The sequence below is a fragment of the Anomaloglossus baeobatrachus genome, chromosome 6 (assembly GCF_048569485.1).
Source record: "Anomaloglossus baeobatrachus isolate aAnoBae1 chromosome 6, aAnoBae1.hap1, whole genome shotgun sequence".
NCBI classification, from domain to species: domain Eukaryota; kingdom Metazoa; phylum Chordata; class Amphibia; order Anura; family Aromobatidae; genus Anomaloglossus; species Anomaloglossus baeobatrachus.
Genome location: NC_134358.1, coordinates 547,552,664 through 547,577,968, shown reverse-complemented (window position 1 = coordinate 547,577,968; position 25,305 = coordinate 547,552,664). Strand labels below are relative to the sequence as shown.

The following is a 25,305-nucleotide window of genomic DNA, read 5'->3' as shown; positions in this document are numbered from 1 at the left end:
TACGGCTCGGCATTGTGCTTGGTGATGTACGGCTCGGCATTGTGCTTGGTCACGTACGGCTCGGCATTGTGCTTGGTGATGTACGGCTCAGCATTGTGCTTGGTGATGTGTGGCTCGGCATTGTGCTTGGTGATGTATGGCTCGGCATTGTGCTTGGTGATGTACGGCTCGGCATTGTGCTTGGTGATGTACGGCTCGGCATTGTGCTTGGTCACGTACGGCTCGGCATTGTGCTTGGTGATGTACGGCTCGGCATTGTGCTTGGTGATGTACGGCTCAGCATTGTGCTTGGTGATGTACGGCTCAGCATTGTGCTTGGTGATGTACGGCTCGGCATTGTGCTTAGTGATGTACGGCTCAGCATTGTGCTTGGTGATGTACGGCTCGGCATTGTGCTTGGTGATGTACGGCTCAGCATTGTGCTTGGTGATGTATGGCTCAGCATTGTGCTTGGTGATGTACGGCTCAGCATTGTGCTTGGTGATGTACGGCTCAGCATTGTGCTTGGTGATGTATGGCTCAGCATTGTGCTTGGTGATGTACGGCTCAGCATTGTGCTTGGTGATGTACGGCTCAGCATTGTGCTTGGTGATGTACGGCTCAGCATTGTGCTTGGTGATGTACGGCTCAGCATTGTGCTTGGTGATGTACAGCTCGGCATTGTGCTTGGTGATGTACGGCTCGGCATTGTGCTTGGTGATATACGGCTGCATTGAGCTCCTTCGCCATTAAGCTCCCAACGAGTGCAGTGTTTGTGCTCATGTTACCAGGACATTGGTTGAGTGGGTTTGATGATGAAGAGTGTAAATATAACACACTGCAGCATTGTGGAGAGTTCTGTTTGCATTTTTTTCTTTACATTACATCTACATTACAATTTTTGGCAATTTTTAGTAATATGTGTGATCCGGCAGCAGTGGTAGAGCACTTTTCCCATTGGCATACAGACTTGTGTAACACTCTGCTGCCTTTTGCCTCCATTAGTCGTCCAAAAGATCAGCGGCTTCCAATTATGGCAAAAACAACTGTATATAGATTGCCCCCTAGTGGTTGAAAGAGACACTCAGCTGGTTAGTGTGCAGAGGATCATACATGAGCTGCTTTATCCCAAAACTGAGCTTCAATACCAAAAAAATGAAAAAGTAAACGTGATTTTTGATACCTCTTTAAGTCACTTTAAGAGGAATGCCAGGACCTTCCCTGTATATTTACAATTATTTTGTTTTCATAGCATCAGTAATTAGCATACAAACTACAATTACATAATAATGCTGCAGTATAAAGTATGGCAAAAGCTTTAAATCGAAGTTCCCTGCCCCTGTTTCTATACTCACCCACCCTCCGATGTTTTCATCCTTTTTTGACTCCCATGCAGTCCTGAGGCAACATTTCCAACTGGAATTTCTGAATAGCTGGTTTTCAGAAGTTACATCACAAGCGTTCAATGCAAATCTATGAGAGCCAGAACGAGGCTCTCATAGACTTGCATGGATTTGTGACCTCCGGTGTGCTCTATGAAGCACTGGAGCTGTCGGCAGGTCACAAATCGTAGGAAAGTGACTGTTGGTGATAGATGAAGACATTGTAGGGGGAGTATAAGACAGGGTGGGGGACTTACATTTAAAGTACCATTCTAGTGGCGCAATAAACAAATCCACTGGAGTGGTGCTTTAAATGTATGTTCCCTGCCCCCGTTCTTATACTCACCCTCCGTTTTTTTCATCCTTTTTGGGGCTGCTCCAGTACCAAAGGGCCATGTTGTCACTACAACTTCTGCATGGCCAGAAGTCAGACATTACGTCACAAGTACTCAATTCAAGTCTATAAGAGCCAGAACAAGGCTATCATAGACTTTTATTGAGTTGAGACCTCCTGCGTCTCCATGAAACACTGGAGACTGATTTGAGCAGCGATGAAAAGAGGTGAAGATGCCGGAGGGTGAATACAAGACAGGGGTAGGGGTCTTAGATTTAAAGCGCCACTCCAGCGGTGCAATAAAAAAATCCCTTGGAGTGGTCTTTTAAATGAGGTGTAGTTTTACATTTATATCAAGTTTTATGATGGGTTGATTGAAGAAATATTTTTTTTTTTAATTTGCGCCATTTACTGATCACTATAAATGACGCTTTCGCTGTATTGTGTTACGATTGCAGGGCTACCAAATATGATGATGTTATTCACTGGTTTATGGTGTTTGTTTAAAAAGGGTTTTAAAAAAGCAATTAGATTAATTGTTTTTGTACCTTTTTTTTTTGTCCTGAGAAAATGACTAATAAATGTCAACTTTTTTATTTTTATATATCAATAATGCACTGGTATAAACAGATACATAAATGTATATACTAGAAGGTGGCCCGATTCTACGCATCGGGTATTCTAGAATTTACGTATTGTGTAGTTAATGTATGATTTTTGTTATATATATATATATATATAGATGTTGTTGTGTGTAGTTACCAAGTGTTTGTGTAGGGCGCTGTACATGTTCTGGGTGTTGTCTGGGTGTGGCGGGGGGTGAGAGCGGTGTTGTTTGTGTGTTGCGTTGTGTGTGTTGCGTTGTTTGTGGAGCGCTGTGTGTGTGTGTTGCGCGGTTTGTGTGGGTGTGGGGTGTGTGTGTGTGTTTTGGTGGGAGGTATGTTTTGTGCAATGTGTGTGTTGTGCGGCTTGTGCGTATATTTGTGTGTTCCGCGCTGTTTGTGTGTTGGGTGTCTGTGTAGGGCGGTGTTTGTGGTTCCCAGTGTGTGCGTGGTGTGTTGTGCAGTGCGTGTGTGGCGGTGTGTGTGTGTTTTGGGGTGAGGTGTGCACCCCCCATCGTGCTCCATCCCCCATGCTGCGCACCCCCCATCGTGCTCCATCCCCCATGCTGCGCACCCCCCATCGTGCTCCATCCCCAATGCTGCGCACCCCCCATCGTGCTCCATCCCCCATGCTGCGCACCCCCCATCGTGCTCCATCCCCCATGTTGCGCACTCCCCATCGTGCTCCATCCCCCATGCTGCACACTCCCCATCGTGCTCCATCCCCCATGCTGCGCAATCCCCATCATGCTCCATCCCCCATGCTGCGCACCCCCCATCGTGCTCCATCCCCCATGCTGCGCACCCCCCATCGTGCTCCATTCCCCATGCTGCCCACCCCCCATCGTGCTCCATCCCCCATGCTGCGCACTCCCCATCGTGCTCCATCCCCCATGCTGCTCACCCCCCATTGTGCTCCATCCCCCATGCTGCGCACCTCCCATCGTGCTCCATCCCCCATGCTGCACACTCCCCATCGTGCTCCATCCCCCATGCTGCGCACCCCCCATCGTGCTCCATCCCCCATGCTGCGCACTCCCCATCGTGCTACATCCCCCATGCTGCGCATCCCCCATCGTGCTACATCCCCCATGCTGCGCACCCCCATCGTGCTACATCCCCCATGCTGCGCACCCCCATCATGCTCCATCCCCCATGCTGCGCACTCCCCATAGTGCTCCATCCCCCATGCTGCACACTCCCCATCGTGCTCCATCCCCCATGCTGCACACTCCCCATCGTGCTCCATCCCCCATGCTGCGCACTCCCCATCGTGCTACATCCCCCATGCTGCGCACCCCCCATCGTGCTCCATCCCCCATGCTGCGCACCCCCCATCGTGCTCCATCCCCCATGCTGCACACTCCCCATCGTGCTCCATCCCCCTTGCGCACTCCCCATCGTGCTACATCCCCCATGCTGCGCACCCCCCATCGTGCTACATCCCCCATGCTGCGCACCCCATCGCGCTCCATCCCCCATGCTGCGCACTCCCCATCGTGCTCCATCCCCCATGCTATAATAGTTCTCCTATTATACTCAGAGAGGAGTATAATAGGAGGACTATAATAGGAGGAGTAGTCCTGGGGGGAGAGGAGTATAATGCCGGCTCCCTGCACATGTGTACCGGGAGCCGGTGTACGCTGGTAACTATGATATACATCGGGTAACTAAGGGACCTTAGTTACCCGATGTGTATAATGGTTACCAGCGTTCACCGGCTCCGTCACGATCCCAGCAGCGCAAGGTTATGTCTGGCGATGCGTGCGGAGGGCCGGGGCGAGCGGCCAATCCATGCGGAGGGCGGGGCCAGGCCGAGGCGAGCGACCAATCCGTGGGGGGGGCGGGGCAAGGCCGCTGGGGAGCCGGTGTTCACTGGTAACTATGATACACATCGGGTAACTAAGGGACCTTAGTTACCCGATGTGTATAATGGTTACCAGCGTTCACCGGCTCCGTCACGATCCCAGCAGCGCAAGGTTATGTCTGGCGATGCGTGCGGAGGGCCAGGGCGAGCTGCCAATCCGTGCGGGGGGGCGGGGCCAGGCCGAGGCGAGCGACCAATCCGTGGGGGGTGGGGCCAGGCCGAGCCAGCGGCCAATCAGACGGTTGTCACCGTAAGGACACAATTTTGGAGCAAGACAGACAGACAGACAGACAGAATAAGGCAATTATATATATAGATCAGTACAATATAGCTGTAAAGAGCTTTTGGCAGAAAAAACCTGTAATACAGAACTGTGCATCCTGTGGCTCACTGTTAGAGTTTCTGCCCATCAAAGACATGTTACCCCAAAAAATTAATTATATTTATTAAGTCATTCAATATTTTATAGACAGGCCCATATCAAGGATTCAAGGGTATTTAGAAAAGTCTTATACAACATGTGACTGGTTTGTACAGTTGAGCTGTAGCAATACAAGATGAATATTTAGCAATGCTTACAGAATCGTTACGGTTTATTGATAGTTCCCCTTTAAATTACATAATTATTAGTGATGCTAATCATGTGTTGTATCTAAAGGCTTAGACAAGTATCCATTATTTCCAATCTAATATATAAAGCTGAATGTGTGTATGTGTGTATGTCCGGTATTGGTATCTGCACCGTCGCAGCTATGGCCACAAAATTTTGCACACTCACACTTCTGGACCCCGAGAGCGTCATAGGCTATGTTTTGAGGGGAAACTTTAACCCGCGCTTTACAGTTATTCACCAAAAAACCTGCCTCCATTAAAGCGAATGGAGCTGGGAGCCAGAGTGCAGCCAGAACTTCAGAAGAATGCGCAGCCACGCCCTTATATGGAATGTTGGCGTGTCACAATGCAGCCAGGGAAAGAGACAGACACAGACAGGGAAAGAGGCAGACACAGACAGGGTAAGAAACAGACATACACAGGGTAAGAGACAGACACAAAGAGACAGACACACAAAGAAACAGACTGACAGGGAAAGAGACAGACAGTGAAATAGAGGGAAAGAGAGAGACAGGTTAAGAGACAGACACAGACAGGTAAAGAGACAGACACAGACAGGTAAAGAGACAGACAAAGAGACAGAGACAGACACAGGGAAACAGACAGACAGGGAAAGAGAGGGAAAGAGACAGATAGGGAAAGAGACAGACAGGGAAAGTGACAGAGATAGATAGACAGGGAAAGAGATAGATAGACAGACAGGGAAAGAGATTGAGACAGACGGAGAAAGAGACAGAGACAGTCAGAGACAGACAGGGAAAGAGACAGACAGACAAAGAGATAGAGAGAGAGACAGAGAGATATATACAGAGGGGGAGACAGACAGAGAATGGGAGAGAAACAGAGAGACAGTTACTATCCCGGGCAGCGCCGGGTGCTATGTTGTGAGACGAAATTTTAACCCAGCGCGTTCCAATTTACCAATCAATTTTGCCCCTCTCTACATAATGGGGAAAAAATGAAACGAAAAGTGTTGGGGGCAAATTGACAGCTGCCAGATGTGAACAAGGGGGACTTAAAGAATGAGAGTGATGGCGCCAAAGAGTATATACCGTACAGTTACTAAGGTGGGGCCCAGACATGGGACACTCACCACACTCGGAGATATGAACACACACACAATGCACCACACACTACCGCGTGCTTGAACACATATACCACCCTCAGCACACATCTCACCACACATACACCAACCTCGCCACATAATCGCCCTAAAACACACACAAGTCTGGGATTATCCTTCAAAAATAAAAATCTGATTAATAAGCAGCCAAACTACAAGAACAACAAATGCACCACATAGGAAATCCGGCAGCTGTCAGTCACATGACCTGTCTATATGTGTATGTGTGAGCTAATATATACTGTCAGGGGAGGGCTTTCTGTTGCCTGGATATTTATCAGGCTGCCAATAGCAACCAATCACAGCTTAGCTTCTATTTTGCTACAGTTAATTAATCTGAGCTCTGATTGGTTAATATAGGCAACAATTTAATAATTATATTTCTATCTATTTTTTTTGTGTTTTTTGTGTGCAGAATACATTTTTGTTAATACATTCTATTTTGTTAACAGCAGTTATTAACCCGGGCGAAGCCGGGTAGTACAGCTAGTATTGTTATAAAGTTAAAGGGGTTGTTCGTTTTTTATGACACATTCCCTTTAAAGGATCACCAATAAATAAACAAATGGTATAAAAAATAACTTTTATTTATAAAAATATTTAAAAATGTATAAACAGGGTATCTTCAAGGAAGAAGCGCTACAAGTGCGAAACGTGCATCGGAGAGCGTGTGGGACGCCATTAATTGTATTTATTGATCCCCTGTAGGTATCTTTTGGTATCTTTTCTTGGTTCTTTTGAGCCATTGTAATTGCTTTATAAACACACTTGTGTTACTATTTATTATTATTTTTTCCTTATAGATGCTACCATAACCTTTTGTATATGGGGTGATGTTTTTGTGATTTTTGACATTTTTGTTGTGGTGTTCCTAGTATAAAAATAACAATAATAATCTTTCATATATATTTACCCTTTGAGGGGTTTGCTTCCTTGAAGACATCCTGTTTATACATTTTTAAATATTTTTATAAATAAAAGTTATTTTTTATACAATTTGTTTATTTATTGGTGATCCATATTTTAGTAATTATATCTCTCTAAATATTGATATATTTGTTGGTGTTAATGAACATTCCCTTTAAAGCAAAAGAGTGATATTACATTAGGAGACAATTTAAGGGACATTTGTTCATTTATGACTATGGTCAACCAGTTCCTCCATATGGCCCTGTATCTTTAAAGGGAGTGTGTAATTTAGAAAACCCTTTTTTGTACACCCATATTTGGGAACTAGGAGTTAATAATTAGTTCTTTACAATGAGAGCAGTCAGGCTGCGGAATACCCAACTACAAGATGTACTGCATCGGCCGACTTTGGTGGGGAAGGTTGCGTTTGGCTCAAGTGATTACTTTTTCAACCAATTATTCAATGATGACTGATTCACACGATCAACTATAAAGTTTTATTCCCTTATAGGTGAAAAATTGGTTGTTCTGCTTCTACAAGGAAGTTATCATGAGTAAAACCCAAGTGTATAAGTGGTTCTTCCATTTTAAACCAACTGAAATGTCCATTGATGGTCAACCTCTTTCCAGTCATCCTCCAAACATGGCATAACCGATCAAAATAATATGTCTCTGTTCCCTGCCTGACATCTTGGATTTGACATTTTGGATTTGACATTAGCCTGTTTTCTGGACATTCCTCCTGCCTTCTGATTCTGCACCTTGCCTGACATCTTGGATTTGACATTAGCCTGTTTTCTGGACATTCCTCCTGCCTTCTGATTCTGCACCTTGCCTGACATCTTGGATTTGACATTAGCCTGTTTTCTGGACATTCCTCCTGCCTTCTGATTCTGCACCTTGCCTGACATCTTGGATTTGACATTAGCCTGTTTTCTGGACATTCCTCCTGCCTTCTGATTCTGCACCTTGCCTGACATCTTGGATTTGACATTAGCCTGTTTTCTGGACATTCCTCTTGCCTTCTGATTCTGCACCTTGCCTGACATCTTGGATTTGACATTAGCCTGTTTTCTGGACATTCCTCCTTCCTTCTGATTCTGCATCTTGCCTGACATCTTGGATTTGACATTAGCCTGTCTTCTGGACATTCCTCCTTCCTTCTAATTCTGCATCTTACCTGACATCTTGGTTTTGACCTCAGCCTGTTTTCCTGACGTTTCTCTTGCCTGCTGATACTGCACCTTGCCTGACATCTCGGTTTTCACCTCACCCTTTTTTCTGGACGTTCCTCCTGCCTTCTGACTCTGTACCGTGCGGACATCCTGATTTGGACTTCGGTCTAGCAACTTCCCCATCCCTGGACTGCAGCCTTTCCATAGGCAGTGATCTCCTGGATCTTGCTGTAAATCCAGATCCCTGTTTAGGGGTTAAAGGGTTTCAGGGTACCTCGGGATCCTGCTTAGTGGACGGTTTGCCCTAGTCGGTTCTGGTTAACCAATTTGTGTCTGTGGTCCCCGACTGCCGTTGCAACCAAATTTTTGTGACTAACAACCATATCCTATGCTTATTATTTTTAAAAAAACAAAAAAAGCTTCATAATCTCACATTGTTTGTGTAAATCGGCCATCACAAAGAAGAACTCGGTAAACCAAAAATGGCTGGAGACAAGCGCAACCTTCCCCAATAATGTCGGCTGGCAGACTGAACTAAGAAGGGTTCCTTGAACATTCTCTTAGCGGTAGAAGTCTGAACTACAAACGGCCCAGCATTCCGGGAGATTATTTCTGTTTATTTTTGGTACTTCCTTCATATGTAAGGGGCCTTTCTAACAAGTATCAAGTTTCCCCGAAAATAAGAGAGGGTCTTCTATTAATTTTTTGCTCCGAAAGATGCGCTAGGGCTTATTTTCAGGGGCTGTCTTATATGTTCCCATGAACAGCGAACCACATTTATTCTTGAACAAAAAAATCAACATTGATTCAAATATAGTCATCATCACATTCTGATACGTCAGCATATTGTGTGTTACTCCTATTACTGGGCCAGATGCACATTTTCTTATTTGATCTGCTATTCTCAGGGTGCAGAACCCATCCTATAGTGGTGGGTGCAGACCATATTTACAAGGGTATAAATTACCTGCTTAAATGTATTATTTTCTATGTACTGCTAAGTTCACCCCCAAAAGAAAGCAGACACCCCCTAAAAGAATCGCACTTACCAAGCCCCAAACAATAAGAGTTAGCAAGTGAATGGGCTCTCACATACAAATCTGCGTCTCTGTCAGGGTTCCCTGCATTCTACAGTGGTTGGTTCCCCCTGGTGACTAGAAGCAGTATCACTCACGCGGAGTGATACTGGTACCCGCTCTGTTTTTTGAGAGCTACAGTGCAAAGCAGCTGGAACGGCGAGGGACCTGACAGCAACGCAGATCTCTGTGTGTGAGCCCATCCACCATTGGAGTTGGTAAGTTCCGGTGGTGGATGGGCTCTCACACAGAGATCTGCGTTGCTGTCAGGTCCCTCGCCGTTCTAGCTGCTTTGCACTGTAGCTCTCACCAACTTGTTTGTGGTCTGGTGAGTGCCATTTTTTTTTTGGGGGGGGGGGGGGGCGCAGCTTTTTTTAATGACGATTCCTGCTGTACTCTTTGCTAGCTGCTTGGACACTTCCTTATGGAGCCGTAACTAGTCCTTATTTTTGGAGAAGGGCTTACATTTTAAGTATACTCATAAAAGCCCCAAAAATCCTACTAGGGTTTATTTTCAGGGTAGGTATTTTTGGGAAAACAGGATGGGAATTGTCCAAAATTGAGAAAACCTTTAATTCCGCCACCTTTGAAGGTAACATTGATTGAGCTGCATTTTTTTGGCTACATAAGTGCTTCAGGAAAGATGAATAATCAGCCATAATGTGTCTGCTGAGCGCTGCTCACCGGTCTTACGCTGGAAACGATTTCAGTGTATTCTTATCCACTCACTTGAGAGGACGCCGGCAAATATTTGCTTGGTTCCCATAGTGAGTGGGGTGAAAACTTTTTTAGTGAGAACCAAAGTGCATTGGACTTTGTCAGGGGACTCGATAACCTCTTTGGCTTTTTCGGCTCCTTCATAAGAAATGTATTTTACTAAATGGCCTTGAAGTGGTGCTCATTTGTTACTCTTTTAGGTTAATTTCGTAATATTGTTTTATTGGAAGGAGCAGCTTTGATTTGTTTTTTTTTTTACATCATCTACAATTTTTCCCCTTTTTTGCAGTTATTATTTTTATACGACCACCATATTCCAGAGCGATTTACTGAATGGGTTAAACATACTTAACCCATACAGTAAATGTCGTAAACACTTTAAATACAAAAAGGCTAAATTGCAAGTTTTGGGTCATCAAATATGGAAAGCGATCAAAAGGTCATATGGACCTCAAAATAGTAAAACTAAAAACATAAGCCTCCACGGAAAGATCAAAGAAAGAGCCCTAATTTATCCTACGAAAAGTTATAGGGCGGCACAAAAGAAAGTTCAGATTTATTTTTTTTTACTGGGTCACTTTTACAGTACAATGAAAAACTAAACCCAAAAAGAAAAAAAATGGTGGAATTGCTTTTAAATTTTCAGCAATCCACCCCACTTATTTTTTTTATTTTTCAATGTTTTTCAGTAAATTGGATGGTTTTGTCAACAGAAAAAAAGTTATGGCTCTTGGAAAAAGGTGAGAAAATAACGAAAGAGCCAAAACGAAAATTAGAGGTCACAATCTGCAACTAAAATACCTTAATAATATAAACAGGAAATTTTTTTGATTGTATGTTTGTTTCCATGGGGGCTTTCGGCTTCACACCTCTGACATTTACGGGCCAAGTACTGACTCTTGACCTGAAACTCAATAGCCTCATACATGCCTATGGACAAAACTTTCGTTACTTAGACCGTGAATGGTGGATGTGTGAAACCTGCCTTAGGCCATAGTTATACCTCTTTTAGGTAAACACATCAGGCATATGTCCTACGAGATCTTTGAGCCCAAATGTGGCCATAATACCCATTCTTCACACAAAGCCAAGAGACAATATGGAATGTGCCTGTCATGATTCATGCATGGTTCTGCCGTTCCTAAGCCGGTGCATGTATCCTGCCTCCGGGGTTTAGGTCTCTTGGGAGGGGCCTGTTTGTTCTGGCTTCGTTCCGGGGGTCACACCACCATATCTTGGTGCTGCTGCCTTCGGGACGCCGCCAGTGATATTTCTGGCTCTGCTGTGTGCTCCGTTCCTGTGAGATGTTCTCTATTTCGTGTCCTGCTACCCGTTACTGTTTGTCTTGACCTCCGTTCCTCTTGCCCAACTTGACTTCTGTCTGTCTTGCCTGATCTGATCTCCATCCCCTTGATCTGACCTCCCTTTCCCTGGCCTGTCCTGATCTCCGTTCCTCCTGCCCATCTGTACCTTCGTCCCTCCTGTCCGTCCGTACCTTCATCCCTCCTACCCTTCCTTTCCTCCATATCTCCCTGTCCTCCGGTGTCCTGTCCTGTCCTGTGTTCCCCACGTCCTCCCCTGTGCTTACTTGCTCTCCTGGTATCTGACCTCGGCTCTGTTCTTTGACTTTGGATAGTTTTCTCCTTGGTACAGACATGACATCCCGGCATAGACCCTGACTGATCAACTATCCCTGCTCTGGTGTTAGCATACTTTAGTGGGCTTCTGTCTAACCACACTCAGGAGTTTTTTTCCTACCTGAGTCCCTGTGCCCCCTAGTGGTAGCTTGACATTGCCCCTGTTTATAAAAGTGATTTCCTATAGAATGGCCAGCTACAAAAAATATACTGTGATATATATGGTCCAATGGCCTACGTATGACCAAACTATACTTCGAAGGTATAGTTTGATGGATTCTCTTGTGAGTTTCCTACAAAATATGGACCAAATAACCTTCTCTTTGTTACTTTTCAGGTGGTGACATTATGGTACAGAGCGCCCGAAGTTCTCCTCCAGTCCAGCTACGCCACACCGGTGGACCTTTGGAGCGTTGGATGTATATTTGCAGAAATGTTTCGGCGAAAGTAAGATTAGTTTATAACCTTTTATAGTTCCATAGTGTTTATGGTTGAAGATAGACTTAAATCTATCGAGTTCAATCCAAGACTTAACCTAACATGTTGATCCAGAGGAAGGCAAAAATACCCATGTGACAGACAGTAAGTGCCACATTAGGGGAAAAAATTCCTTCCCGACTCTACGTACGGAAATAGTATATCCTTTATTTTACTAAATCTCTCTTTCGTACCATGTTAACAAGTTGAAGGGGTTAAGTATCATCTCTCTATTACACCCAATCTGCACATCTAGCAAATATCATGGGACCCAAGCAGGATATTTGCTGAGCTTCTGACAGTTGGCCCCTTGGCTTGCAGCAGCGCCTTTGCACACTTAATATCTGTTTGGGCGTGAAAAATAAACAATGCAAACCAAAATTTTAACGCCCATAACGATAACGGTTATATATAGCATAGCTAAGCCCGCTGCATACATGGCAGGTGTCGGCTGTATAATACAGCCGCCACCTGCCTTTAACAGCAGTGATTGGAGCTAGCTCCCATAGCTGCTGTTTAATCGTGTAGATGTAACTGTCCATTTCTGACAGGTGGCATTTAAACGGTGCAGGCCTTCGATTGGGCACACATTACCCCACTCCCCATCACTGCCACCCTGGTACTCCTATGAAGCTCTGACTGTGACTGGGCTGTATAAAATATTGTTACTTTTACTTTATATAGAAATATTCCTGTATATAATAGAAATCATCACAGGTTCAAATAGGGTGGAATATAAAAAAAATGGATTTTTAACAAATTTAAAAAATAAAGTTGAAATTTATAAATAAAGAAAAAGTAAATCATGAAAAGTTCAAATCTCTAGGGATATATAAAAAGTAGTTTAAAAAAATAATAAATATTAAAATTTAGAAAACAAGGTTTAAATTGCCCCTATTTTCTCAATTTTAAAAATTAAACATAATTTAAAAAGAAAAATAAGCATATTCATTATGACCGTATCCGTAATATTCTGAGCAATATATAAAATTAATCAACCCCACTGTAAAGGAAAAAAAAGATCAAATTGCTCATTTTCAGTCACCATATTTCCCCTAAAAAATGCAGTGAAAAAAGATCAAATCTTATGTTGCCCATAATGGTATCACTAAAATACATCAAATTTTCATGCAAAATCAAGCCCTCACACGTAGCCATAGTCAGGGGGAAAAAAAAGTTATGTTTCCTCGAAAATGACAACACAAGCCAAATTATTTTACAAAGTTTTGAACTTTTTAAACCTACGAAGCCATATATATTAGTGATGAGCAGGAACTACCATGCTCAGGTGCTCGATACTGGTAACTAGTGATGAGCGGGCACTACCATGCTCGGGTGCTCAGTACTCGTAACTAGTGATGAGCGGGCACTACCATGCTCGGGTGCTCAGTACTCGTAACTAGTGATGAGCGGGCACTACCATGCTCGGGTGCTCAGTACTCGTAACTAGTGATGAGCGGGCACTACCATGCTCGGGTGCTCGGTACTCGTAACTAGTGATGAGTGAGCACTACCATGCTCGGGTGCTCTGTACTCCTAACTAGTGATGAGTGAGCACTACCATGCTCGGGTGCTCGGTACTCGTAACTAGTGATGAGCGGGCACTACCATGCTCGGGTGCTCAGTACTCGTAACTAGTGATGAGCGAGCACTACCATGCTCGGGTGCTCAGTACTCGTAACTAGTGATGAGCGGGCACTACCATGCTCGGGTGCTCAGTACTCGTAACTAGTGATGAGTGGGCACTACCATGCTCAGGTGCTCAGTACTCGTAACTAGTGATGAGTGAGCACTACCATGCTCGGGTGCTCAGTACTCGTAACTAGTGATGAGCGGGCACTACCATGCTCAGGTGCTCAGTACTGGTAACTAGTGATGAGCGGGCACTACCATGCTCGGGTGCTCGGTACTCGTAACTAGTGATGAGTGAGCACTACCATGCTCGGGTGCTCGGTACTCGTAACTAGTGATGAGCGGGCACTACCATGCTCAGGTGCTCAGTACTCGTAACCAGTGATGAGCGAGCACTACCATACTCAGGTGCTCGGTACTCGTAACTAGTGATGAGCGGGCACTACCATGCTCAGGTGCTCAGTACTCGTAACTAGTGGTGTGTGGGCACTACCATGCTCAGGTGCTCAGTACTCGTAACCAGTGATGAGCGGGCACTACCATGCTCGGGTACTCAGTACTCAAATAGTGATGAGCGGGCACTACTATGCTCAGGTGCTCTGTATTCGTAACCAGTGATAAGCGAGCACTACCATGCTCAGGTGCTTGGTACTCGTAACTAGTGATGAGCGGGCACTACCATGCTTGGATGCTCGGTACTCATAACTAGTGATGAGCGGGCACTACCATGCTCGGGTGCTCAGTACTCGTAACCAGTGATAAGCGAGCACTACCATGCTCAGGTGCTTGGTACTCGTAACTAGTGATGAGCGGACACTACCATGCTCGGATGCTCGGTACTCGTAACTAGTGATGAGCGGGCACTACCATGCTCGGGTGCTCAGTACTCGTAACTAGTGATGAGCGGGCACTACCATGCTCGGGTGCTCAGTACTCGTAACTAGTGATGAGCGGGCACTACCATGCTCGGGTGCTCAGTACTTGTAACTAGTGATGAGCGGGCACTACCATGCTCGGGTGCTCAGTACTCGTAACTAGTGATGAGCGGGCACTACCATGCTCGGGTGCTCGGTACTCGTAACTAGTGATGAGTGAGCACTACCATGCTCGGGTGCTCAGTACTTGTAACTCGGTGCTTGGTACTGGTAACAAGCAGTCGGAGGCTCTGATGGGATCGATTCAAGTATTATGGAAGTCGATGGGGAAGTCAAAGATCTTCATGTGCCATGGACCGACCAATAGTCTGAATGAAATTAAGACTTGATGCGAGGTCTTTTACACTTGTGGCGGGGGCAGATTTTCAGTTGTAGTGACTTGTGGCCTGGTAGATTTATTGGAATTTATGCAAATACATAATTTGTACCAGTTGATTACACGTGCCTTAATAAATTTGGTGCATCCTTTATGTAATTATAAGTAGTTATTTAAGACTGGCGAATAAAAAGCCATCTTTGTACATTTCAGTCCCCCCCCCCCCCGCACCCTCCCATTATCTGTCTGATTTACTCCTGTTTCTTTGGCCCTAACTGGTGTTTTCTCAGCATCAGCAGTTGTTTGATTGACAGCCGTTGCAAAACGCAGTAACAGCATTAATCTGCGGTCGGCTTTTGCTGTAACAGTAGGGACCTGGCAACACAAGTGTGGTTTTGGTCCCAGCGTTCCTCCTTGCCAGGCGTCCAGTACGGGCTCAGTGCTGCGGTGAGATCAGCCTGTGGCAGTGAAGAGGGAAATACGAGGAAGTCTGTAACTGCAAACGTTGGCTTTGTGCGAAGAAACACGTGGGGCGGCAGCGAGACTGACAGGAGGGGAAGGGAAGATTTATGCTCCATTATTGAGGTTAAGAAGCATGATTTACATTCGATTCCAGGAAATTAGGATTTTCTGTATTTTCCTGGAACCTGTCACCTAAAAGTGCAGAATAAAATACTGAGACGTATAACTAGCAGTTAAGTAAGTCACAGATGGATCAGTTATCTGCACCAAACACACGATGTGGAGAAGAGTACTGAGACACACGTCTTACTCATGGAATTCAGGTTACTTCTTCAATCCCACTGTCCCCAATGTATAACATTCAGCCCCTCACCCCTAGTGTACAACCACTGGCCTTTCGCCTCCGATATATAACCTCTGGCCCTTCGCCCCCGCTGTATAACCCCCTGTTCTTCGCCCCCCCCCCCTCCCCCTGGCTTATAACATCTGGCCCCTCACCCCCGGTGTATAACCTCCTGCTCCCCGCCCCCCTCAGTGTATAACATCCAGCCCCTCACCCCTGGTGTATAACCTCCTGCCCCTCTCCCGCAGTATATAACCTATGGCTTCTTGCCCCCGGTGTATAACCTCCTGTTACTCGCCCCCTGTGTATAACCTCCTGGCCCTGGTGTACAACCTCTGGCTCCTCACCCCTTGGTTTATAGCCTCCTGCCTCTTGCCTTGCCCCCAGTATATAACCTCTGCCCCACACCCCCTGGTGTATAACCTCCGGCCCCTCAACGCTAATGTATAACCTCCGGCCCCTCACCCCTGGTGTATAACCTCCGGCCCCTCACCCCTGGTGTATAACTTCCGACCCCTCACCCCCGGCGTATAACCTCCGGCCCCTCGTCCCTGGTGTATAATAACCTCTGGCCCCTTGCCCATCGTGTATAACCTTTGGCCGTTCACCCCTGGTGTTTAACCTCCGGCCCATCGCCCCCTAATGTATAACATCCGGCCCCTCGCCAAAGGGTGTATAAAATCCAACCCCTCCCGGTGTATAATCTTCATCTCACCTCCATACTACCATCTGCCTTAACGAACACGTGGGAGAAAGAAAACAAAAGCAAAAGGGTCGCCATTTATGAAAACCAAAAAAGATTTTAGACTTCATTGCACATTGTATCCAATCACAGTGCATCTTATATTTATTCAGATCAATTTTTAAAATGCAAGCTGAGCTCTGATTGGTTACTTAAAAAAAAAGGTCCAATTTTTGTGTTAGATATGAACACGGGCCGCAAGTCCAGATGAGCTGTGGGTCTCCGAACCCGAACTCAACAGTCTCAAAGGTACAAGACTTACAGACAGTCAAGACATGGCGGCCTGTACGTGGATGTGTGAACACGAGGATAGTTTCGATAAATTGAGTACAATTTCTAAAATAGAAACTGTGTTGCTATGGCAGCAGCTTAGTTTTCATTTGTTATAGCTCTGGAAAAATTGTAATTTTGCAGTAATTGCTTTTTATGGGCAACAAAGACAATTTTTATAAATCTACTCCATTGTATGTAGAAAAATAGATTTCTTTAGGCTAAGATACAGCACTTCATCATCTATCTTTGTAGCCCATAGCAACCAATCACAACACACCTTTCATTTTTACATAGCAGTGTAAAGAATAAAATCTGAGTTATGATTGGTTGCTATCGGAAACAAGACCGGATTCTTTCTTAGCTTTGATTTCTAAGGCCTGATTGTTTGTTTACTCATGACCCCCAAACAATCTAGTTACGTGGGAAGTTGTAGTTCCACAATTCCATGATTTAGAGACCAAATTACCGTTTAATGGGACTTAAAAGGATATATTTATGTCCAAAAGGCATGTTCACACTAGTGGAAATTAGCTTTAAACTGGATGCCTGCAAGTCAGTATCATTATGAAGTTTATTGACTTGGCTGGCGTTCTGGGCGAGTGTCAACGATTGCCTAATTTCTACCAAAAAGTCTTGGGAAATCTGGGATTTCAGGATTTAAGAGTTTGGAAATATAACTCCTTAGATGCCGCTGTCAGTGTTCCCAAAGCATAAAAAGAGTTTAAAAGAATAATAATAATAATAAAATATTTGGTATCTCTGCTCGTGTAACTGTCTAAACTAATATTTGCCCAAATGGCCCATAAACCTGTTGTTGGCTGTCAGACTACAGTTAGATTTCACAGATTTGTCAGACTTTACACGTTTCAGAATGTAAAACAACTTTCTATTGAATTAAATCCCACAGATTAGATAGTCAATAATTGCGAACCAGAGGGTCCAGCAGAAGACAACTCTGGGGATCAGAGGGTCCAGCAGAAGACAACTCTGGGAACCAGAGGGTCCAGCAGAAGAGAAATCTGAGAATCAGTGGGTCCAGTAGAAGACAACTCTGGGAACCAGAGGATCCAGCAGAAAACAAGTTTGGAAATCAGAAATTCCAGCAGAAGACAATTCTGGGAACCAGAGAGGTCCAGCAGAAGATAAATCTGGGAATCAGTGGGTCCAGCAGAAGAGAAATCTGGGTACCAGAAGATCCAGCAGAAAACAAGTTCGGAAATCAGAAATTCCAGTAGAAGACAACTCTGGGAACCAGAGGGCCTAAAAAAAAACAACTCTGGAAATCAGAGGGTCCACAAGAAGACAGTTCTGGGAACCAAAGGGTCCAGCAGAAAACAACTCTGGGAATCGGAGGGCTCAGCAGCAGATAAGTCTGGGAATCAGAAGGTCCAGCAACTTTCTAGTGGATTAAATCCTACAGATTAGATACTGTCAACCACTCAATGATTGGGAACCATAGGGTCCAGCAGAAGACAACTCTGGGAACCAGTGAGTCCAGCAAAAGAGAACTCTGGGAACCAGAGGGCCCAGCAGAAGACACCTCAGGGAACCAGTGAGTCCAGCAGAATACAACTCTGGGAACCAGAGGGTCCAGCAGAAGACAACTTAGAAAATCAGAGAGTCCAGCAGAAGACAGTTCTGGGAACCAGAGAGTCCAGCAGAACACAACTGTGGGAACTAGAGGGTCCAGCAAAAAGTAACACTGGGAATCAAAAGGTCCAGCTGAAGACAACTCTGGGAACTAGAGGGTCCAGCAGAAGACAGCTCTGGGAACCAGATGCTCCAGTAGAAGACAACTCTTCGAATTAGACAATCCAGCAACTTTCTAGTGAATTAAATCCCACAGATTAAATACTATCAACCGCTCAATGATTGACTTTTTGTACAAAATCTTATAAAAAGGTTTATAATTAACATAGGAACCACTGTGAGTATGACGGAAAACTTTCTGTGGATGAAGTCGTGCGTTCTGCCCTCTACCAGTAAGATATCCCGGCACATCTTGAGCGGGTCAGACACTCAAGATAAATGTGGGCCAAAATGTTCTATACTAAAGATTTTGGCTGAACAACATTTGAAAATGTTATGCCTCCACTTTGTGTATATTTATATTGCTTTTTTCTAATGCTTGACTTGTTGGTGTGTTGCTTGTTGCGTTATTGACATTTGATTAATCAGCCACATCTCGTTGTTACTCTTCACCTCCCACACTTCACAATCTATGATGGCAGTAGGAAGCAATCTGCAAACGCTTTTGTGAAGTTAGGGGAAGTTGTGGTTTTGATTGACAGGTGCAAGACTATCAATAAACTGTAGATGAAAAAAAAAGAGTATTTATAGCACTTAAAAAGCAAATGTTTCCATTTCATTAGTTGTCTAGCATACCTCTATATCATAATGCTACATTTTTGCATGGGTTTTTTTTAAACAATTTTGTTGTTTATAAGATTTTCATACTTGAGGCAAATACCTTTTAGGATTTGCAATGCAAATTCAATTCAGGTGCACTGATAATGGAATCTGAATCATTTGGGGTCAGACTGTCTCATCAGAGTAACACAGCATCCTCCTGAGGGGGAACCAGAGGGTCCAGCTGAAGACAACTCTAGGAAACAGAGGGTCCAGCAAAAGACAACTCTAGGAACCAGAGAGTCCAGCAGAAGACAACTTTGGGAAACATAGGGTCTAGCAGAAGATAGCTCTGGAAATCAAAGGGTCCAGCAGAAGACAACTTCGGGAAACATAGGGTCTAGCAGAAGATAGCTCTGGAAATCAAAGGGTACAGCAGAAGACAGCTCTGGGAACCATAGAGTCCAGCAGCAGACAACTCTGGGAACCAGATATTCAACCAGAAGACAACTCTGGCAACCAGAGGGTCCAGCAGAAGAAAACTTCAGAAATCAGAAGGTCCAGCAGAAGACAGCTTTGGGAATCAGAGGGTTCAGTAGAAGACAGCTCTGGGAATCAGAAGGCCTAGCAGAAGACAGCTCACAGAATCAAAGTGTCCAGCAGAAAACAACTTAAGGAAACATAGGGTCCAGCAGAAGACAACTATGAGAACCAGAGGGTCCAGCAGAAAACAACTCTTAAAATCAGAGGATGCAGCAAAAGGCAGCTCTGGGAACCATAGAGTCCAGCAGTAGACAACTCTGGGAACCAGATATTCCACCAGAAAACAACTCTGGGAACAAAAGGGTCCAGCAGAAGAAAACTCCGGAAATCAGAAGGCCCAGCAGCAAACAGCTCTGGGAATCAGATGGTTCAGCAGAAGACAGCTCTGGGATTCAGAAGGCCGAGCAGAAGACAGCTCTCGGAATCAAAACTTTCAGCAGAAGACAGCTCTGGGATTCAGAAGGCCGAGCAGAAGACAGCTCTCGGAATCAAAACGTTCAACAGAAGACAGCTCTGGGAATCAGAGGGCCCAGCAGATGACAACTCTGGAAATCAGAGTGCCAGCAGAAGATAATAATGAGAACACGAGGACGTAGTAGAAGGTATCTCTGGAAATCTGGTCGAGCAGAAGACAACTCTGGTAACGAGGACCCATCAGAAGACAAATCTGGGATCCAAAGGGTCTAGCAGAAGGAAACTCTGGGAACCAGAGGTCAAGGAGAAGACATATCTAGGAACCAGAGAGTTTAGCAAAAGACAACAGTGGGAATCAAAATTTCCAGCAGATGACAACAGTTTGAACCAGATGGCTTAGCAGAGCACAGCTCTGGAAACCAGAGGGTCCAGAAAAAGACTTTAGAGTCCGTCACTGCCCTTTATTTTTTTATGAGATTATTTACAAATAAGTTTATTGATTTTGTTAATTGATATTTTTGTAGCAACCATGATTACAATGAGCACATCCAAATGGTTGTGAAGCTCGAAAAGTTATCTTTTAATGTGTTAAAAATAGCAATATAATATATATTGACACAGAAGTAAGTTGGCTGGGCATCTCTTCCGACTAATGGGTGTTTGCTGCTGCCAATCACCGGCCACAGTGAACACCAATGAGACACTGTCACGTCTGGAGTTGGAGCCGCTCTTTCATAGTGTATCACTAATGGTGTGGAGGCTAACATTGCATCCTTCTATGATGTCCATATGTTATAATTGGGTATATTTTAGCATTTAATCTGTAAATGCAGTAGTTCTATAGTCTTATTTTGTATATCACTAGTACAAATATTATTATTATTATTATTATTATTATTATTATTACTGCTCACCATCAATATTGCATGGAGTGGTACAAAAATCTTAGATACATTACCTCTCCAGACAATCGTTACCTGATATAACAATAAATCCAGGACCTCTCAGGCCTCCGCAGCAGCATCATCACTTTCACTGTCTGTTCCTTCCACATCACCAGATGGTCTCAATCTGTACATATCTGACTGCGAGTCGTACAGCGGGTGTTCATTGAGGGTTTGGATTATTGTCAAGAAGCTGTTATATCAACATACAGCACATTTCCAATTTCTGGAAGGAAACATATCATGGAAATAAAGGAATGGCTGGAAATGTCAGGGAGGACTACCTGGTGGCGTGAGAATATTTTGCTGGACCGGTTCCAATGAAGAAGATGAAAGAAGTAAAAATGTCGAAATGTTGGAACTTTGGTTAAGAACCAAAGTGGACATGCGTGAAAATGTTCACATGAATCCGGGCCAAGGCCTCACAAATGATACAACATCTGCGATAGCATCCTAATTCCAGAGGCTCCTAATTCACTTGTGGTTTTGTGACTGGTTATATCCTCCTCTGAGAATATCCCTGAGATTTCCCTGGTGATATCACAGCTGTCAGGCTTTAGTTAAAGTGCCAACCAAGGCAATCAAAGGGGAGCAAGTTGGCTGAGTTTCCTTGGATGCCGATGAGGCATGGTGGTCCTAAGAAGCTTCCATGTAACTGTCTAACTCAACATACAAAAACCCAAATGATGTACATGTGCAGAAGTTAGATGGAACACAGCCTAAGCCCCATCACAAGTGTTGTGTTACGTGTTTAAGCCGCGTCTTCCGAGACCTCAAGGCTTAAAATTTATGGACACTTTTCCACTGAATTTTTGTGGTCATTTGATTCATAAATGCAAAAATAAGATACTTTTTAAATAGTGATTTAACATCTTCAACCATTTTGGTGTTGCAGAATGTGGGTACGACCTTTTTTTAGCTGTGCGCTCTACGAGGCCGTCAGACTCCTGCTCTTGGCTCTGCTTAACTATCTGTTCTCCTCCTCACTAGAGATGAGCGAACTCGAACCATACCGAACACAGACTTTACAAAGAAAATCAATTTTTGAGTTCGGAGTTTGGGTGCTTTATGTATGCAAACCATTCCAGTGAGAATCAGGGTGTGCTACGGTACGCTCGGTGCTTGGTCCAGTGCAAGCCGATTGCAGTGTTTGAATGGCTCGAACTGGGGGTAACTGGAATTGGATGGCTGCGGAGAGCCGAACTGCTCAATTTGTGACTTCTGATATGGTTCAGGTCAAGTCTGGGTCCCCGAACAGAATTTTATTTAGAATCCGGCTAACTTCAACGGGTCCCCTCTAAGAATAGGTATGGATTGAACAGCACAGATTGGAGTAGAGAAAGTAGTAAAAGCCATGAGGGCAGAAACAAACAGGTAATACGCAAAGTCCTGCTCCTGGTTACGACTGTATCTCTGATCTTTTCCTCCCTTCTCTCAGTGTTATGAGTGAGCAGCTAAGAGGGGGTTGGCTTAATAGTTATTGTAATTGATTGGTGGCAGTGAGTGTATGTCTAGGATAATTGTGGGGTGATCAGTGAGATCAGGGGAAGATTAGATATATTCTGCTCGCAGGAATCGGGGAGATATATACCTTACTCTCACTGGGAACCCTTAATTATGCCCTTAATTGGCATAGTAGTAGAAGAGCGTCCTCATTGCTTATCGTCTGGCAATTCCACAATTAGCCTGACAATAAGGGGGGCACTAGAGAGCGAGTCTCGTCTTTGGAAAATGGGGTGTCCTTTTCCCCCTCTATCTTTCCTGACATATTGGGGTTGTACATGACAGATCAGAGTTTTGAAAGCATATATGTTCTCATGTGAGATTGGGGGATGGGACAGGCTGTAGATACAAAAAAGCCTTCAAAATCCTGCTGCTATTTATGACTTTCTCTGCTTTTCTCCTCCCTTCTCTTAAGGTTAGAGGTATCAGCAGGGAGGGGGATAAGAGTGCGGAGAGTAGTGAAAGCATCAATGTTCTCATCAGGGAGACAGGGACAGATAAAACAGGTTGTAGGTAGGGAGAAAACCATATTAAAGCAGTTGTCCACTACTCGGACAACACCTTCTCATTCCCCATGTTTGGTCCCATTAAAAAAAAAAAAAAAAAAGCGCTTATACTCTCCTCTTGTGCCGCTGCTCACGTTCCCAGGAGACACATGCACCAAGTAGTGGACAATCCCTTAAAAATAAATGAAGCTGTGTATTGTATGAGAGATAGTGAAGATAGTATCCTGTACACACATACAGGATATGATTTTTTTTTTTTTTTAAAGGGAACCTGTCAGGTCCAAATTATGCAGCCAGCACCACGAGCAGTTCTGGGTGTATATTTCTAATCCCTGCCTAACCATCCCTGTATACACTAGCAGAGATAAAGGGATATTTAGAAAAAGTATTTGTAAAGATCCTTTATGATATGATAATGAGTGAGGGGACAAGTCCCAAGGACATTAGTTTCCCCCGACTAGTCCGCCACAGGGACGTGCTAACATGCTATTCAATGCCCATTGCCCAGCATCATCAGCTGTGATGCGCATACCTGTCCATTGTCACCGCTTCAGAACTCCAGGTTTAGGCTCAGTGCGCATGATCAGAAGTCACTGCGCTTCCGGTCACGCTCACTATGAAGCAAGGTGTGCGCATCCCGGCTTCAGAGAGGTCTAGTGCGCATGACTGGAAGTGCTGGGGACTTCTGATCATGTGCACTGTCCCTAAACCCAGCGTTCTGAAGCAGTGACAATGAACACAGGTACGTGTGTCACCATTGATGACGCTGGACAGTGGGCATTGAATCGCATGTTAGCACATCCCTGTGGGTGTGCTAACATGCTAAGATGGTGGACTAGTTGGGGGAAACTAACGCCCTTGGGACTAGTCCCCATTCTCATTAGCATATGATAAAGGATCTTTAGAAATACTTTTTCTAAGATCACTTTATCTATGCTAGTGTATACAGGGACAGTTAAGCAAGGGCTATATATATATATGCACTCAGAACTGCTCGTGGTGCTGGATGCATATTGCACCTGACAGGTTCCCTTAAAGAAGTTGTCCAGTTACCAAAACTGATTTTTTTTTTTTTCTGATAAATCTTGCTAATATGTGCCCCTCAACACATCTATTATGTTTTTTCAGCAAAATTACCTTTCATTGTGCACTAGCAGCACATGCTCATTGCTGGCTCCAGCTCTGATGGGGTTAATCTCTCCTCTGACTTCCTGTGTTCAGTTACTACAAGTCCCAGAATTCTTTGTGGCTCTAGGGCGGTGTCTAGCTTATCTAAAACACCCATTGTGTCTAATACACCCACTCTGCTCCCACCCAAACCCTCCTCCCTGCCTCTTCCCAGTGGATGCACTGAGATCAATCATACAGAGACAGCAGCAGCTCTACACAGCCAGGGGAAGAAAGTGTGTGTGCGCGTATATACAGTGTGTGTGTGCGTATATACAGTGTGTGTGTGCGTATATACAGTGTGTGTGTGCGTATATACAGTGTGTGTGTGTATATATACAGTGTGTGAGTGAGTGTGTATGTGTGTGTGTATGTCATACTCACCTGTCTGCAGGGTCCCGGTGCCATGCCTGCTTCCAGCCCCTGTCTCGGTCCCGCCGCTTCGGCTGTGTGCAGTCTCCCCGGTGCACGTACGAAGCTTGCAGGACCTGGCCGTGGATCACCTGATGCAGTCACCTGACGCATCAGCTGATCGTAGTCTCGCCGGCTTTTTCGCGCCCGGCCGGCTATCAGCTGATCCTGCCGTCAGGGGACTTCATCAGCTGATTACCGGCCGCTCCTGCAGTGATGGGCCAGGATCAGACTCCGCTGCAGGAGCTGCCGGTAATCAGCACAGACGTGAGTATTTATTTTTATTTTTTTTTTTTTTGCACTGATGCATCAGCTGATTGTATAATCGGCTTTTATACAATCAGCTGATGTGTGATGGGATTCACGTAGTTTAACCTGACACATCATCTGATCGCTTTGCCTTCCAGCAAACCGATCAGATGATATTGGATCCGGATTGGACGGCGCGGGACCCTAACCCAGGATTACTGCGGAGGGGGGTTTATTTCAATAAAGATGGAGTCACTAATTGTGTTGTGTTTTATTTCTAATAAAAATATTTTTCTGTGTGTTGTGTTTTTTTTTTCTTCTTATCATTACTAGAAATTCATGGTGGCCATGTCTAATATTGGCGTGACACCATGAATTTCGGGCTTAGGGCTAGCTGATAATATACAGCTAGCCCTAACTCCATTATTACCCGGCTAGCCACCCGGCATCAGGGCAGCTGGAAGAGTTGGATACAGCGCCAGAAGATGGCGCTTCTATGAAAGCGCCATTTTCTGGGGTGGCTGCGGACTGCAATTCGCAGTGGGGGTGCCCAGAAAGCTTGGGCACCCTTCACTGTGGATTCCAATCCCCAGCTGCCTAGTTGTACACGGCTGGACACCAAAATT

The 25,305-nt window shown here is 44.8% G+C and overlaps 1 protein-coding gene across 2 annotated transcripts in view; it reads left to right on the top strand.

Annotated features, from left to right (window-relative positions):
* The window catches only part of CDK6 (cyclin dependent kinase 6), a 206,428-nt gene that overhangs the window by 168,177 nt on the left and 12,946 nt on the right, over positions 1-25,305 (top strand). For both annotated transcript variants that reach the window (XM_075315643.1, XM_075315644.1), the window contains exon 5: positions 11,751-11,860. In XM_075315643.1, the coding sequence (XP_075171758.1) occupies positions 11,751-11,860 (110 nt within the window). The remainder of the gene's footprint in view (positions 1-11,750; positions 11,861-25,305) is intronic.